The 16,845-nt window shown below is 45.3% G+C and overlaps 1 protein-coding gene across 9 annotated transcripts in view; it reads left to right on the plus strand.

Annotated features, from left to right (window-relative positions):
• Positions 1-16,845, plus strand: part of BANP (BTG3 associated nuclear protein) — a 118,292-nt gene that overhangs the window by 37,656 nt on the left and 63,791 nt on the right. For 7 of the 9 annotated variants that reach the window (XM_046681787.1, XM_046681789.1, XM_046681788.1 and 4 more), the window contains 2 exons: positions 8,901-9,017; positions 10,677-10,852. In XM_046681787.1, coding sequence (XP_046537743.1) covers positions 8,901-9,017; positions 10,677-10,852 — 293 coding nt within the window. The remainder of the gene's footprint in view (positions 1-8,900; positions 9,018-10,676; positions 10,853-16,845) is intronic. The other 2 variants (XM_046681792.1, XM_046681793.1) reach the window with 1 other exon arrangement.

A 16,845-nucleotide genomic window follows, 5' to 3' on the forward strand; every position in this document is an offset into this window, starting at 1 on the left:
TTAAAGAAGAATCTAAATCTGGCATTTCTCTCATGTAAATTCTGAAATGAGAAATAAAAATTGCCAACAGTTGAAAGCTGTTAACAAGAAATTTTTTGGCCAAGTAAAGGAAAATAATTTAATCCCAGTAGATTAAGGAAAAGAATGTGGGTTTTTTTTGGGTTTTTTGGTGAGGAATATTGGCCCTGAGCTAACATCCATTGCCAATCTTGCTCTTTTTGCTTGAGGAAGATCGTCCCTGAGCTGACGCAAGGGCCAATCTTGCTCTATTTTGTATATGCGACTCCGCCACAGCATGGCTTGATGAGTGGTGTGTGGGTTCATGCGTGGGATCTGAACCTACGAACCCCAGGCTGCTGAAGCACAGCGCATGAGCTTAATCACTATGCCACCAGCTGGCCCCAATATATTTAAATTAGGAAGCTGCTAATGTGTCAAGACATCTAAGTAAATGAGAATTGTATGTCTTAAATGTGGCTAATGGAGCATAGAAGAGGGAAAATCTCCAAAGACAATTAAAAATTGGTTAACATTCTGAGTAATAAGGTGCTTCTATCAATTATTTTGGGTCTCAGATGTTTAAAATAAAATAAGTATATAAGTCCTAGGTTATTTTATATGCAAATCATATACCTTTAAAAATAACTTAAGATTCCTTAGGCCCACTTTGGTTTGTTATGAATGATGTCATGGGAAGTCTGAGTGTAACCTCACAGGACAAGTGCAGACGCCAGAAAGGTCTTTGCAGTCCTAGTGAGGCCCTTGGATAATGGATAGTTGAGCAGCTTTCCACTGAAATACCACTCCCCTGTCCATTTGGGGAGGCTGCACGTGGCCTGGAGCCAGCCCTGGAGCTGCAAGAGGCTCCAAAATCCACTCACCTGTTGGTTATTTCTAATTAAAACTGGCCTGAACTAGACCATGCTGTCAGCTCTGAGTGTTACTTATTTATTCTCTTTAATCCCTGGAGCACAGAAGGTAGTGGACGGCTGCCAACCTCAGCTGGCATTTTGGATCCCAATTTTCAGATTCTACACCTGAATGAGATTCTCTAAATAAATTCAAAAAAAAAAGAAAAGAAAGTATCATGACCAGCCCTGTGACGTACTGGTTAAATTAGGCTTGCTTCTCTTTGGTGGCCCTGGGTTCAAGGGTTTGGATCACAGGCGCAGACCTACACCACTCATTGGCCATGCTGTGGTGGCAACCTACATATAAAGTGGAGGAAGATTGGCACAGATGTTAGCTCAGGGCTAATCTTCCTCAGCAAAAAAGAAAAAGAAGAGAAAAGAATGAAAGCCTTTCTCTTTGATGCTAAAACTTAATCATTGTCATAAAAATGTTTGTGAGATTACTTGGATGGGATTTCATCAACAATCATGTTCTACTTGGGGAAAAGAAAAATGGACTTGAATTCTTCTAGGTAGGTGCTTTTTTCTTCCTTGCAAGTGTACCATAGATTCGGATTTTGCTTAATTTTAATTCTAGTTGTAGTGACTGGAGGTTTTAGCTCTAGAGGTGTTTTCACATTGGTATTGGAAGCGGCAGATGCTGAAGCATTCTGGGCTGAGCTGCAGTCTGTATGTAGTAGGCTCATCCCTTAGTGCCTGGCTGTGAGCGTTTCAGGAAGGGGTCAGGTGTATGGACAGGGATGTTTATACAGATCAGTGTAAAAACCCCTTTTCTGCACTTGTTTGGGGCTAGACAGCTATTTGAAGCAAGTACAGTAAGCAGGACACAGCTGAGCCTGGGGTGCTGTCCTCGTCAATGACGCTGGAAGGCCAGCGTGACTGCGTGCAGGCAGTACACAGTGAGGGATGGTTCCTGCTTGGGCAGCAGTATCTTGTAGGGCCGGACAATTGGACAAGTCAGAGAGCAGCTCAAAACCTAGGTGCTTTGGGTTTATTTGTTTCATTAACCAAACCTATCGACTAACTAGAAAAATACTGTTTCTTATTTTTAAAAGGAATAGATTTTTATTTTTTATGCAGTTTATTTTTATTGAGGTGTGAATGACATAGATTGAGGTGTAAATGTAACAGATTTTTATTTTTAAAAGCTTAAAAAATTTTTAAAGCTTTTATGTGCTTCTCCTTTTTTACAACAATTGTAATAAATCAGAGGCTTCTTTATAGTACTCAAAATTAAAGTGATTTATTTTAAGAGTCTCTTTTAGAGAGATGTGTTATGTAAGACGTATTGGAGGGGGAAAATTTTCTTCTTTCTTTTTCTCTAACCTTTTCCTCATTTATTGACCCACAGAGAATTGACATATTTGATCAAGAAATTACTTAAATTCTCTCTAATGTGCTGGTTGCTGATTCCATTTGATTTCCCAGAAGGTCTTTGTTTTAAATGTTGATGGCTGTTTGTGGAGAGGCTGCTCTGGTGTTTCAAGTGTCTGTGGCTTCTGGGGAGAGAGTGGCTCCTCCTGAGCATTTCTGTCCAGCACTGGTGCACTGGCTGTCTTGGCCAGGTGATCAGTGTTCAGAGTGTTTCCAGTTTTGGTTCACTGACCTTCTCAAAGTGTAGCGTTTCACAGGCTTTAGAATGTGACACATTGAAGATCAGGTTGTTTGAATTGTGAAGAAATGGTTTGGTCTCAGCCAGGACGGACTTGTTTAATTCTTTCCTTATCAAATTTTGAATTTTTGATGTTTCCATTTAATTGTGTGCATAGGATTTCTCTTCCTGACTGGTCTACACTACCTTGCACGGCTGCACACTTTTGGTGACCTAAGCGTGATACCGTGTACATGTCAGGGCTGAGTACTAACCAAAGAAAACAGAGTTTACACATATACAACTTAGGGAATTGTTAACATAATCTGATAATTCAGAGATATGACCTAGTAACCAATGCAGATAATAAACATATGGTCAAATGTTTTAATAGATTGTGCACGTTCTCATGATTTGGAGTACTTCTCTAGTTTTAGAATAACTCTTAGCTCTTTGGGATTGTGTTGAATCTGTAGATCAATTTGGAGAGCATTGTCATCTTAACACCTGGAGTCTTCTGATCCATGAACATGGTACACCTCTCCACTTATGTAAGTCTTTAATTTCTCTCAGCAGTTCTTATTATAATTTTCGGTGTACAGCTCTTATACATATTTTGTTAAATTTATCTCTATTTCATATTTTTAGATGCTATCATAAGTGATATTGTGTTTTAAATTTCGGTTTCCATTTGTTCATTGGTAGTATCTAGAAATACAATAGATTTTTCTATACTGACCTTTATTCTGCATCATTTCTAAATTCACTTGTTTTAGTAGCTCTTCCATAGGACTTTATAAAAGTGAATGCAGTCATATTATTTTTAAATAGAGTTATACTTCCTATCAAATTTCTGTATCTTTTCTTACATTCCTGCACTGGCTAGGATCTCCATTTCAATGTGTTCTTTTTTATATTTTTACCTTATTTCTAATCTTTGAGTGAAAGCATCCAGTTTTTCACAATTAGGTATGATGTTAGCTGTCGGTTTTTCATAGATGCTTTTTATTGGGTTGAAGAAGTTCCCTTCTAGTCCTTATTTCATGGGAGTTTTTATCATGACAGGCATTGAATTTCACATGCTTTTTATGTATCTACTTGAGATGATTGCATGGTTTGTCTTCTTGGTTCTGTTATTACAGTGAATTACACTGATTGATTTCAAATGCTAAACTAACATTGCATTTCCATTATAATAAACCTGACTTGATCATAGTGTATCGCCCTTTTCATGTATTATTGATTGATGTGCTAGGGGCTTTGCATCTGTGTTCATGGGGCATGTTAATCTGTAGTTCTCTTTCTTGATATGTCTTTATCCGTTCTGTTATTAGGATAATGGTATCCTCAAAAAGCGATCTGGGCAGTTGTCCCTCATCATCTGTTTTTTGAAGGTGTTTCTATAGGATTAGTTTTATTTCTTCCTTAAATATTTGACAGAATTTGCCAGTGAAGCCGTCTATCTGGGCCTAGTTTTAATTATGAATTCAATTTCTTTAATAAATATAGAACTTTAGTAACGTGGAACTTCTTGAGTCAGTGTTGTTCACCTTGAGTCTCAAAGGGTTTTTCCTTTTCACCTAAGCTCTGGAATTTATTAGCATAATACTTTTCATAATGTTTCGTGTATCCTTTTAAATGTCTGTTGGTCCTCTGGTCTGTGATACTCCCTCAGACATTCCTTGTTTTGTGACTTTGTGGGAGTGCTGGTCAGGTGATTATAGGCTGTCCCTCAGTTGGGATCTGTCTGATGCTTCTCTCACGGTTAGGCTGGGGCTCTGGGTTGGGCAGGGGGACCCAGGGGTGAAGCGCCCTTCTCATCGCCTCTTCCCAGGGGTGTGCGCTGTCACCGTGGCCTCTCACTGCTGTGTTGATGTGGGTCACTGGGCCAAGGGGTGTCTGCCCGGCTCTTCCACTGTGCAATGCTGTCCTCTCCCACCCCTTCCGTCCGTGCTCTTGGGAAGGATGGCACTAGGCTACCCCCCACTCTTGGGGCGGGGAGTCACGCTGCACCTGGGAGGCAGAGCATCTGCTCACGTGACTTGTTATTCTTCTGCACGGGAGATTTGTCTCTTCTTCCCCGTGTATTAGTTAGTCAGTCATTTATATCAGTATGGACTCGTGCATGCTGATTGTATGCTTTGAGTTAGAATCCAATATTACTTTATTTTGTTGCTTGAAATATTCTGTCTTTGGCCACTAGGGCTCCCTCCATTGACTCGTGTCCTTTGACCCCTCCCCCCAAATCATTGTGGGTTTTTCGTTTGTTTTGAGCACTCCCTTACTTTCTGGCGCCACAAGATGCTCCAGGCTCATCGTGTTGCTCCCTGCCCCAGTCCTAGAGTCGGGCGTTTCTCCTTTTATTGGAGACCAAGATCTGGGCCCTGGTGTCTTCTGCGTGTCCAGGGTCCCGCTGCAGGGCTCAGTGCCCGTGGGTGTCATCGCCTGCCCCCCCCCCCCCCAACCGTGAGTCAGCTCTCCCATTCTCATTTGTAGTCATTTCTGTCACTCCCTGGAAAGAAGAAGGACAAACATGCATTCCTAGCCCACGTGCTCATCTTCTGATTTGGGGCTGTTGGTTTTCAGTCACAGAATGTTGACAGTGTAGAAGCATGGCCTCAGTGGGGCGGGGTGGGGTGCAGGCTCACAACCTGAGCCTCCAGAGCCTGTCTGCTCCAGAACCTTCTTTCTTAAGCAGCTGGTTTTGAAGTTTGTTGCAGTAGGTTTTCCTGTTTCCTGTGCAGTTGGTTATTTTGAGGGGGTTGGTTTTATACTATGTTTTGCTCATCTCATTAGACATTGGAAAGAAATTTTTAATGCTAATTTATTCTGATCCCTAAGAGTATTATTTTGGATCCTGGTTTTTATGACTTTCTAATCTTTAACCTGTAAGCAATAGAAATAGAGCCTTTACGACAAGTTTTAGTAAACGTTTCCTTGGAGTGCTTGGTGTGCTGATTGCTGGCGTGCACTGCTGCGGTAAAGAGTCCCTGAGCTTGTGCCGACACGGCTGAAGCTGGCCTCCTGCTGATGCTCGGGGTGTGCGGTGGGCGTTTCCGGGCCTCCCACAGCTTTCCTCATGTGGCTCTGATGCTGGTGCCTTCCATCTGTGCTCTGCCGTCCCCTAAGGCGTCTGGGTCAGTCTGGGAAGGAGGAGACTGGAGAAGGCACTTGTCATTCTTAAGAACGCTGACCCGGGAGTGGCACCCCTCTCCCTGGATCACATCGCGTCCGTGAGTCCCAGGGCTGTGTGTGCACAGAAGGAGACATGGAAATGTAACCTGCTGCCTAGTGGCTCCTGGTGGACCCCAGCCCGTGTGCCTTTCTTGGGCTTGAGGATCTCGGGGTATCTGATTTATAAACTGAGGATTGCTCCCACCCCCTCTTATTGTCTGTAGAGCAGGTGGACTGGAAGGGTAGGTGGCAGTCAGCTGGCAGGAGCTGTTTGGAGTCTCCAAGATGAGGGAAAGCCTAAAACTCCTTTTAAAGGGCTCACCTGATCAGGCCAGGCCCACCTAGGATAATCTCCCTTTTGATTAGCTTAATGCCAACCAGTTAGGACCGTTAATCATATCTGTAAAACCCCTTCACCGTGGCACCCAGATTAGTGTCTGATCGGGTAGCTGGGGGCTGTAATTCAGCCTAAGCAAGACACTTAATGTTATTGTGACAGTTTTTCCATATCAACCCTGCATTCTTCTTAATGTGATGTGGACATTCCATAATTTTTGAAAAATGAAATATTCTTTTGTACAATTTGATGTTTACATAAATTACATTCATTGAAAGAGTATAATTTCTGGCATACTGTAATATTGATATTTAAAAATACAACTGATTTATTACACTCTTAAGTGTTTTCATTGTAATCTAAATACCATCACCCATTTAGAATATCTTGTGGATAAGCTTTTGACAGTCGTTTTACGTTGTTACTTTTGCTTTTTGAACTTTCATTCTCGATTCATTTCCCCCTCAAAATTTTATCCTATCAACCAGGCTGCCATACTTCTTTGCAGCAGAAATATGGATAGAAATGGAAGTTGAAAAACTTATTTCCTCTAAGGCCCCAAGTGTTGAAAAAATAACCTTCCGAATTGGGTTCTCGTTACAGTTGTCAGTGCACAGTTGAACCGAACAATATAAAGGCGTTACTCGTTTATAACTAATTCTTAATGATCTGGTATCGGGAGTGTATTCTTGAGATGGATGGGATTGACTTTTAGTTAATTCCTGAATCCATGGATGATTATGACATTGCTTCAAATGGGGTAGGGTTCAGTATTGGCTCCATTTCTGTTTTTAGTTTTTACAGTTTTAACTCCTGAGAAACTTTATTCCCATAAATGAGTATGTGAGAGAGGAAGGGGTTCCTCAGTTCTTCAAGTTTTGTGCCAAAAATCTTCGTGGCCTATCATCAAAATTAATTTTGATGATCTGTGAGCTGAAAACTAGGTCCTCCGTCAGTTCTTTTGAAAGCTAAGAGTTGTAAACCAGTGATTCACCAAAGAGTTTCCCTCTTGGTCGGCAGAGGCGTTTGCTTTCTCACACCTGGGCCGGCTGCAGACTGCACCTGGGTTTGCCTCTATAGTCTGCGCATCCTGGATGGACAGTGCACCTTGGTATAATTGGAGTGAGAGGTAATTTTTTTTTTTAAGTGGGAAAAGGCTTTGTGGAAGGGAATAAACACGTAGACAGAGGTGTTTTCTCAAGGAGAATCATTTTTAGGAAATAGTACATTCTGCAAGGTGAGGATCTGCACGTCGATCTGCTGAGAGCTCTCCACATCCAGGAACCCCTTGGAAGCCTGGGGGTGCCTCGAGGGCTACAGTTATTCCAGCTTGAAGCTGCTTGCCTCAGAATGTCATTTCCTTCATCTTCGTTAGTAAGGATCTTTAGGGGGAAGACGTATGTTTAGTCAAACAGCTTTGTGCGATGGTGGCATGAATACATTTTAGTCTGCTTCTGGTAGGACTTCTCGAACCTTTGGTGTGCTAGCGTCCGTTGGGATTTCCAGTAGGGAGTGGTTGTCTCCTCAGCAGGATCGTCCTTTAGCTGCTCCTGGGTGAGAGGGAATGGGAAGGGATGTGTGCGGGGATCCTGGGAGACACTGGCGTTGCACAGAATACGCTTTGGGAAAATACCAAACTCCTACAAACCCTTTTTCTCGGTGTTTTGATCTACGAGAAGCATGAATCGTCGAAGACTGTGTGTGCCACAGTGTAAGTCCAAGATCACCTGGGTTACTTCTGATGCCTGACCTATGGATAGGTCATCAGGATTTGGTGGGTTACTTTGGTATCACCAACGAACAAATAGAATAATTGAAAAAAATACTAACACCTTTGAGCGAAATGCACTTTATTTTAGAGAAACACCTTGTGGTCCTATGATTTATTTGAGCATGAAATGGTGCCATTTGTGCCCCGATTTTGGGAGGGGGTGTTTGACAGCCGTGTGGCTGTGGTACCGGGCTAGACTTTCATGTGTGCTTTTGTTACATGACGTCTTCTCACATAAAAGCGATATTTTCCCCCGAGTTGTTTTTTGGAGAATGAAATCCAGGGATGGCATTCTTTTCAGGTAATATTACTGTGCCTTTCAAGTGCGCCTTCTTTTCGCACTCTTCCCTCCACAAGAAAGCACACTCGGAGATTTCCTGTGGCCGTAAGTGCCCAGGGTCGAGAGGAAAGACTGCAGATCTCAGTGAGTGGGTGACTGAGAGGAGCTGTGGCTGCTGTGTGGTAGACATGCAGTGCTCCCTGGGGAGGTCGTCAGGGCTCCGTTCTTGCTGTAACCATCTCCCTTTAGAGCAAACTCCCAAGGCCCTGTGGTTGCAGTTCACACACTTTCCCTGCGGAGCCTGGAGGTGGCAATGTCTGTGGTTCAGCCCACTGTCCCTATGTTAGATTCACCGTTTCTTTCCAGAGCACTGACATTTTGGAATAATATCACTAAGTATCATGATTATGAAAGCCTAGAAGTGTCCTGTATGAATTTGTTGGGATGGAATGAGTGAAAATAATCAGCTCTTTTTCCTGTAAACGTGCTCCTTCAGAAGCCTTATTAACTGCCTAACAGCAACTTGTGACTTCTCGATCTATTCTAAAGAAAGATTTAAATATTCCTAACTCAGCTTTCCCGTATTACCCAGTTGTGCAAACTGAGAATATCAACAATGTGGAAAGTTACCTCCTCCATTAAGGACGTCCTCATCTCTGGTTTATTTTTGCCCATTGTAAGTTGTAGATTCCTGTAAACGTGATTTCTGCGTGGGGCCACCTCCCTCCCTTAGTGCAGGCCACTGGGAGCGACTGTTGAATTACTCTTATGTGCTCTTACAATGAACGTTGTCGTTTTAAGGTCTTCTCTCTCTTTGTGATTCTTTTGTTCCCTAGCGTCGTCCCCCAGACTACAGTAATACTCAACAGTGATCGGCAGAACGCCATTGTAGCCAAGATGGACGACCCCTTGAGCAACAGGGCGCCGGATTCCCTGGAAAATATCATTAGCAAGTCAGTAGCCACAACACCAACCCCACCTTTCACTGCCACCACCACCACGATGCGTCCCCTCAAGAACAAGTCCGCATTGCGAGCTGGCCCCGTCGGTCGTTTCTGTCCTCACGCCAGCCGAGGGGATGGGCAGAGCCACTGTGCTCAGTGTCGGGGAGAGTGTGGGCCAAGTGTGGATGGCCAGGCCAGTGGGGGCGCGAGGTTAGGGGGGACACAGCGTGCCGGGCACATGTGTCTGGTGCTCACATGTCTCATTGGGAAGGTGCTTTGTTTTCACGACGGTCAGTGGAGTTCTTAGATCCTCTCACTGTTCACTGCTCACGCCCATCTGTCTGTCTGTCTGCACGGCAGCATGTCCAGTCAACACATACCCTCTACGTATGCTGAGTGATGGAGGCATTTCGAGGTGATGGCTTTTTTCTCACACCTTTCTCTTCCTACACACTTGGAATGGAACCGTGGTGAAATGGGAGTGCATGAAAGGTGTTTTCACCCACCGTGGTGACAGCAAGGTCCACCCTCCCCCTGGCCTGCCAGCTGTCGTGAGAGCTGCCCCACCCAGGGGCGCCAGTGGACCTTTTGCTCCTCTCATGTCTTCACACAGTTCTGTTTGCCTTTCTCTCAGGCTCCTGCAGGCTGCCCCTCCTGCAGGTGTGTCCTGTTTTCTTTGTTATCATAGCCCAGGTCTCCAGGAGCCCGGCCGGGAGCTGAGGGCTGCCGTGTGGGGCGTAGGGAGGACCCATGGTGACGCTTGGCGTCTGGATGCCCGGAGGCAGAGGCTGTGTCGGAGGGGAGGAAGCGGCCGGGGCAGGTCAGCTGTCGGGTCCTGAGCTTCAGGAGCATGGACAGCTTGGACAAGGCCGCAGAGTGCAGCTCCCTCCTCCAGCATGCCAGGATTGGAGTCCCATCTTGGTGTCATCCACGGGGAATTTGTGCCTCTGTCCCCGTTCTCAGTGTGTAGCTGTCTTCAGTGTTCAGGTCTCAGTGTGAAGGGAAGTTGAAAGGGTCCCTAACAAGCCACGTGGTGGTCTCCAGATATTCTTTTTTGAGCACTTTTTGGAGCTGGCTTGTGTCCTGTTTTCTGGGTATCTTATTGTTGCATATCAGGGTCCCTTGTGGTGGTGAGAATATCCCCTAGGAGGTTCTCGACTGTCTTTTTAAGCCCACTGCGGTGGTTTCTGTCAGTGGGAGTAGTTGGGAGCGATAAGCGCATTTTCCATGGCTGAGTCGTTTCTGGAAGGTCTGTCGGTGTGGAGCGCATGGGTTCAGTGTAAGGCACCCTTTGTCTCACGCGATCTTTCCTGTGACGTGGCCTGAGAGGGACTGTGACCCAGACATCAGTGCTGGCAGGGCGCCTCCGTGGTCGGAAAGCAGCCTGTAGGCCTTGAGTCACAGCCAGTTGGGATTTTGCTTTTGTGATGTAAACATTATTTCAAACATTTTAAATTTCATACAGTTTCTTTCAACCCCAGACTATTTCCTGCTATTAAATTGCTATTCATCTTGGTAGCAAGAGCTGTGTGGAGGGCTGTGACCACTGCTCCGTGCAGAGTTAGGTTCTCGGACAGTGACAGAGGGAGGAGCATGGCAGCGGCTCAGGGCTGGTCTCGGTGGGTCGTGTTGCTCTCACTACATGGTGGGTGTTTTTGTTTTGCTCAGCGCGGTTCCCGGGCGTCGGCAGAACACCATTGTGGTGAAGGTGCCGGGTCAAGAAGACAGCCACAACGAGGACGGGGAGAGCGGGTCCGAGGCCAGCGACTCCGTCTCCAACTGCGGCCAGTCGGGAAGTCAGAGCATCGGCAACAACGTCACCCTCATCACCCTGAACTCTGAAGGTGCGCTCACAAAGCCTTGCCTTTCCTCTGCCTGAGCGGCAGGGCTGCAGGCTTTTTCCCGCTTTTTAGAAAAGTAATATATGTTTAATTTATGTTTTTAAAAAGTGGTAGAATGGAAAAATGATGAAGAAAGTGAAAATAACTGGAAAATTCCACTTCCAGAGGCTACTCTAAGTCTTCTGGGCCTTTTCTGTGTTAACTTGCACACCATGTCTGTGATTTTATAACTCGCCCCTTTCCACGGCAGAGTAGAAATCTTTCCGCGTTAATATGGATGTACATAATCGTTTCCAGTCAGTTTCACTGACTTTGTCAAGTTCTGGAGGCTTTCCAGTGATGGACTCTTGTCACTTTTATAACCAGCAGTATGACGAGTAGTCAGCTCTCTGTCTTTGAGGACAGGTCTGTCCTCGTCTCTGATGAGGGCCCGACACAGACTCTCAGAGGTGACTGCACGTGTGGGTCGTTCACACCGTGAGTCACGCCACCACCTCCTGTGACAGATTTGGAGGGCGCTGCGTGGCCGGCAGCCTCTGCGTGAACCCCTCTCACCTGCACTGGGGTTCGGCCCCTTCCTGTCTCCTGCCCTGGGTCCGGGCGCCGGCCTGGCGTGCCCTTCACAGGATTCCTGCCTCATGGCCCCTTCGTCGTGTGAGGGGTACCCTGTGCTTCCCAACGGGACCCCCTGCAGCAGGGAGAGAAAGGAGAGCACTCAGACAGACTCCGCCTTCTGTTACCCAGCTCTAAAGCCTGTCGTGCCTTTACTAGTAAGAACTTGTGAGGTTTTTCTGCTTCTATGTCCGAGTCATTGATTTTTCCTAAAAACACGATGTAGATTTTTCTACTGAACAGATTTTCCTTTTAGAAACACTTGTTATCATACCTGAAACAGTGAAAGCAATGTTTCTCTCAAAATTTCCTTCACCTCTAACATACATTGCTAGGATTGGGATGGTAGAGTAAGGGGAGGGAGAAGAGAATTGGGGGCAACCTTTTTTTTTAATTGAGATCTAATTTACATAGCATAAAATTAACCATTTTAAAGCATACATTTCAGTGGTTTTGGTATATTCACAAGGTTATGCAACTGTCACCACTGTCTAATTCCAGAATGTTTTCAGCACCCAGCAAAGAAACCCCATGGCAGTCACTCCCAATTCTCCCTCCTCCCAGCGCCTGGCAACTGGTCGTGTGCTTTCTGCCTCTGTGGAATACCTGTTGTGGACATTTCCTATATGTGGAGTCATTCAGTGCCATCCATGTTGTAGCATGCCTCAGTATTTCGTTCCTTTTTAAGGCTGAATAATATTCCATTGTAGAGATGGACCACATTTTGTTTATCTGTTCATCTGTTGGTGGACACTTGGGTTTTTTCCACTTTTTTTAAAAAAATATTTATTTTTTTGAGGAAGATTAGCCCTGAGCTAACATCTGCTGTCAACCCTCCTTTTTTTGCTGAGGAAGACTGGCCCTGAGCTCACATCCGTGCCCATCTTCCTCTACCTTATATGTGGGATGCCTACCACAGCATGGCTTGCCAAGTGGTGCCATGTCTGCACCCCGGATCCGAACCAGTGAACCGCGGGCCACTGAATTGGAGCGTGCGCACTTAACCACTGCGCCACTGGGCCAACCCCTCCACGTTTTGACTCTTATGAATAGTGCTGCCGTGAACGTTTGTGTGTAGGTTTTTGTGTGCCTGTGAGTTTTCATTTTTCTAGGGTTGATACCTGGGAGTGGAGTTTCTGGGTCAAGGCAGCTAGTTTTTTTACACGTTAAATTTGAAGACAAAAAGGAATGCTACTGATTTCATCCTAATGGGTATTGACTGAAAATCACATTCCTAACAATTTCAGAGAAAATTAATTGTTCCTACTCTCTTTCCATGTGGATTTTGGGTAAATCCCACACAGGTCTGGCTGCCTACTTTAGGGCTAATGTTTGTTTGGTTTAAACTGTATCAGCCAAGTAATATAACATTTGATAATATTGGGAGAGTCTGGATTATCGTGCAAACAAAAATTGTCATCTTTTTAATTCATGTTTCTTAACGTGATATAATTAATGTGAAATATACTTCAGTGGGGGAAACCACAGACTGACACCAAAATAACGTACAAAAAGGAATCACATTTTGGGCTTATTAGTATTGTTAATATCTGTAAGAGGAAATGCGGATTTTTTTTGGTATCTGAGTCTAAGTTCCTTAGCTACGACATGATACACTTTCTGAAAAACATTCTTCTTTAGCAAAGACTTTGAGCAAAGTATTTTAACCACGTTTAAAAGTGATTGTTCTATCAAATATGATTTTGACATACAACATAGGTTGTTAGGATTGGGACAATTTAGGGAAATTTTTCTGATTTTAAATTTTATTTTGTTTTGAAGAAGAGGTTATGTAATTCAGGCCCATTTTATTTTACCATTTCAGTAGGAGGAAACATTTTGCAATAAATCTGTTTTGCTGACCCCGTCCTTGGGAATGTCTGCCCCAGCAGCTGCAGTGTTATGAGACTGTCGGGTCGAGCTGCCTTAGTTGGCACGTGGTTGTGGAAGATGATACAGAGACGGATGGAGTCATCTTTAAGTGATTGCTGTGTATGTAAATGTTGGAAAAAGAGCTAATCCATTACTGTCTCTTGTATCAGATTTACTGTCGACCTGTCGTGGCAGCATCTGTTAAACGTCCCCGTGAGATTTACAGACGCACTGAGGATCGGATTAGCCGTTTCCCTGCCGTGTCCTCCTCCAAGACTGGAACAACTTGCTCACCTGGAGAGACTGTCAAGTCAGCTAGTTCGTGTGAGAGAAGCGTTATTAATATGCAGAGTGCTGAGGGGCCGTGGGCTCATCTTCAGATTGAGTCATTCTAGTTCCTGATAAGAGTCCAGAGCTGCAAGTAGACAGATTGTTCTTATCTTCTTATAAAAATGTTTAAGTGCCTGAAGTTTTAAAGAACCACTGGCTTCAAAATGGTTATTTCTTAAGAATTCCAAATGGTTTGCATGAATTGACATGCCATTTTATATCAAATTTAGCGTCACTTTATAACACTGCAAAGGCACTGGATCATTTCATCTCAGTGTTTTAATTAGACGGTTCCGTTTGTCATGGCACAAACTCCAGGTGAATTAGAAAGAAGTGCTAACTGTTGAGAGCAGTGCCAGAAAACTTATTTCTTAGTTCCTGTTCTTCTCTTCCCTTGGTAGTGTGGTCTGAGGTTGCTCCTGTCTTTGGTGAGTACTGAAAGGATGCGGGGTGTAATTGTCCAAAGATTAAGCTGGCTAATTGAGTCAGAGAAACAAATGAGCTAAAATGGGCCAAAAATGGGCTCTATTAATTAATGAAGGGATTTAGTTAGATCTTAAAAAAGAGCATAAATTCCTGCTGTTTATACATTTGCTAATTCTTAGAAAACTTGACTAATCCTGCGTGTAAGAGATTGAGTACTTAATTTTAATGGAGAAGATTATGCTTCAATTATAATTGAATTATTGTCAGAAATCGGCCTCCTGGGGGCCGGCCCCATGGCTGAGTGGTTAAGTTCACATGCTCCCCTTCGGCGGCCCAGGGTTTCGCCTGTTCAGATCCTGGGTGCGGACATGGCACCACTCATCAGGTCCTGCTGAGGCGGCGTCCCACATGCCACAACTAGAAGGACCTACAGCTAGAATATGCAACTGTGTCCTGGGGGGCTTTGTGGAGAAGAAAAAAGAAATCAGCCTCATGACTGTTCCCAAGCCCAGTCACTAAAATGACACATGGTAAATATCTGTGATGTGCTCGGTAGGGGTGGCGAAGCAAAGCCTGGGAGAAGCAGCTCACTTGTGAGAGGTTGTCAGTCACAGCAGTGGGAGGCTGAGATATGTTCCCTGGGAGGTTGAGGGTGCGGGGGTCTGTAAAGTGAGATTAGTGCAAATTGCCCTGTTCACAAAACATCAGCCATACATTTGTAAGGAAGGAAATTGAGCCAAGAACATTTCTTGAGAATTTATTTATATAATTTATTTTACATAAACTTTTTTTGTGTAAATTGTTTATGTGTTAAACATGTTTTATTGGTGATCATAAATTAGCTGCTAAGAGGAGGATGACAGACAGGTTAGTGACCAAAATAAAACCAAGTTAGTAAAGACGGACTGGTATAAGAATGTCAGTGAGTCTTGGAGCATGACAGTACAGTGGGTGCTGAGGCTGTCCCAATCAGAGAAGGGTGCTGGGAAGGGCGAAGTCACTGCGGCCTCCCACGCTGTTTCAGAACGGGCAGTGTGTGACACTGGTTGGGGACACCCCACCTGCGCCCAGTGCTTCCCACTCTGTTGTACCAAGGGACTCGGGTGTCCTTGGACATTTGCTTTAGTCATGGTTGAGCTCACAGTGACATTCGAGTTAGGCAGGCAGGGGTTCACATGGGAAGAGGCCTGTCTGGCCCCGCCCTGTGAGTCCAGGACTTGACCCCAGGGCCTGAGCCTTGCCCCTCGTTGGTGGTGTGGTGGTGCAGTCCCGTGGGATGTGCTCATAGTGGCCGGGGAAGAATTGATGCCAGCCCCTAAGACTGTTTGTGCCTCCCCTTTTCCTTTTGTCATTATCTTGTATGTAACTCAGCCCTTTTGAATTACCAGTTTAAAAACCTGAAATTATCCATTTGTTTATAGCTTAAAGATGTCACATGACTCCCAGATAAGCTTGGGTGTGTGGGCTACAGGTACAAAGTTAACTGTCTCTAAGAGCAGAGGGGTGGGCTGCCAGTTCCCGTGGGCTGGTCAGAGGGGTAGCATGTTATTGACATCCACTGGAGGTGTCACACAGGATTACAGTCACGATCAGAGTGTAAACGCCTTAATTTATAAGGGCTCAGAAGTTGGTGCCAGTTCCAAGTTTCCTGTGTGATCCATGCAGGAGGATGAGCCCCCCAGGGCATGTTTCGGGTTCAGCTCGTTCAGGGCTGTTCTCCATGAGCAAGCCTCTCAGTCCCCGCCCAGCCTGCAGCCCCCTTGTCCTCACCCCCTACCCCCATGTCCAGCACCTCTCCCATCAGTTTTAGAACCAGCAGCCCTTCTTCCTGGGTTTGTCCTTTTGCTGCAGAGGTTGTCTGGTTTAGGAGAGGGGTGTGGTGAAGGCAGTGTTTGTGCTAGAACGCGTGAAGCGTGAGTTGGGAGCAGCGAGGATGAGGGTCAGAGGAGAGGTGTGAACCCTGGGTCCTGGAGCAGCTCAAGGACAGACTGAGCACTTGGGCTTTTAAAGCTTGTCAGTGAACCTAAAGCTGGGAAAGGCCGTACAGAGATTGGCGTGAACGTGGATTTAACACTGTTTTGGAAATAACTCATAAATACCTTGTAATGCTCATATTAATGCTTGACCCGACAACGTTCCTAAAGTAGCTTCTGTGGCTGACCAGCCCCCAAAGCGTCCGAAAGCAAGACTGGACAGCGGGTCCTGCAGCTTCGGAGCCCAGTGACATTCGTGCAAATGCTTACAGCCTCCCGCTGCCTTTTTCTGATTGGTCCTTTTTGAATTCACAGGAGTATGTGGGCTTCACGATGGGTGCTGTGACGGCGGGCTAGTTTTCCATGCTGCAGGACTCTTACCGCCAACCGAGCAGGTTTAACAGCACCGCTATCATCCCACAGCTCTGGAGGGCAGAAGCATCTGCTTGGGGTCTCACAAAGCCCCAGTTAAGATGTCACCATGCTGGGCCTTTGTCTGGGGGAGAATCCGCTTCTAGGCTCATTTAGGGTGTTGGCAGAATTTGGTTGTTGGGTTGTAGGACTGACCGAGGTCTCGGTTTTCTTGTTGGCTGTTGGCCAGAGACTGCTCTCAGGGTCTTGCCCTGTGGCCCCTCCATCTCTCGGAGGAGATCTTCTCTCAGGTCAAATCTTTGTCATCCCCATCTGCCATCAGGGGAGACAACTGCTTTTTACCGGGCTCATGTGATTAGGTCAGGCCCACCTGGAGAGTCTCCCGCACCTTAAACTCAACTGATCAGTGGC

Source organism: Equus quagga, chromosome 13 (assembly GCF_021613505.1).
Source record: "Equus quagga isolate Etosha38 chromosome 13, UCLA_HA_Equagga_1.0, whole genome shotgun sequence".
In the NCBI taxonomy this organism is placed as follows: Eukaryota; Metazoa; Chordata; class Mammalia; order Perissodactyla; family Equidae; genus Equus; species Equus quagga.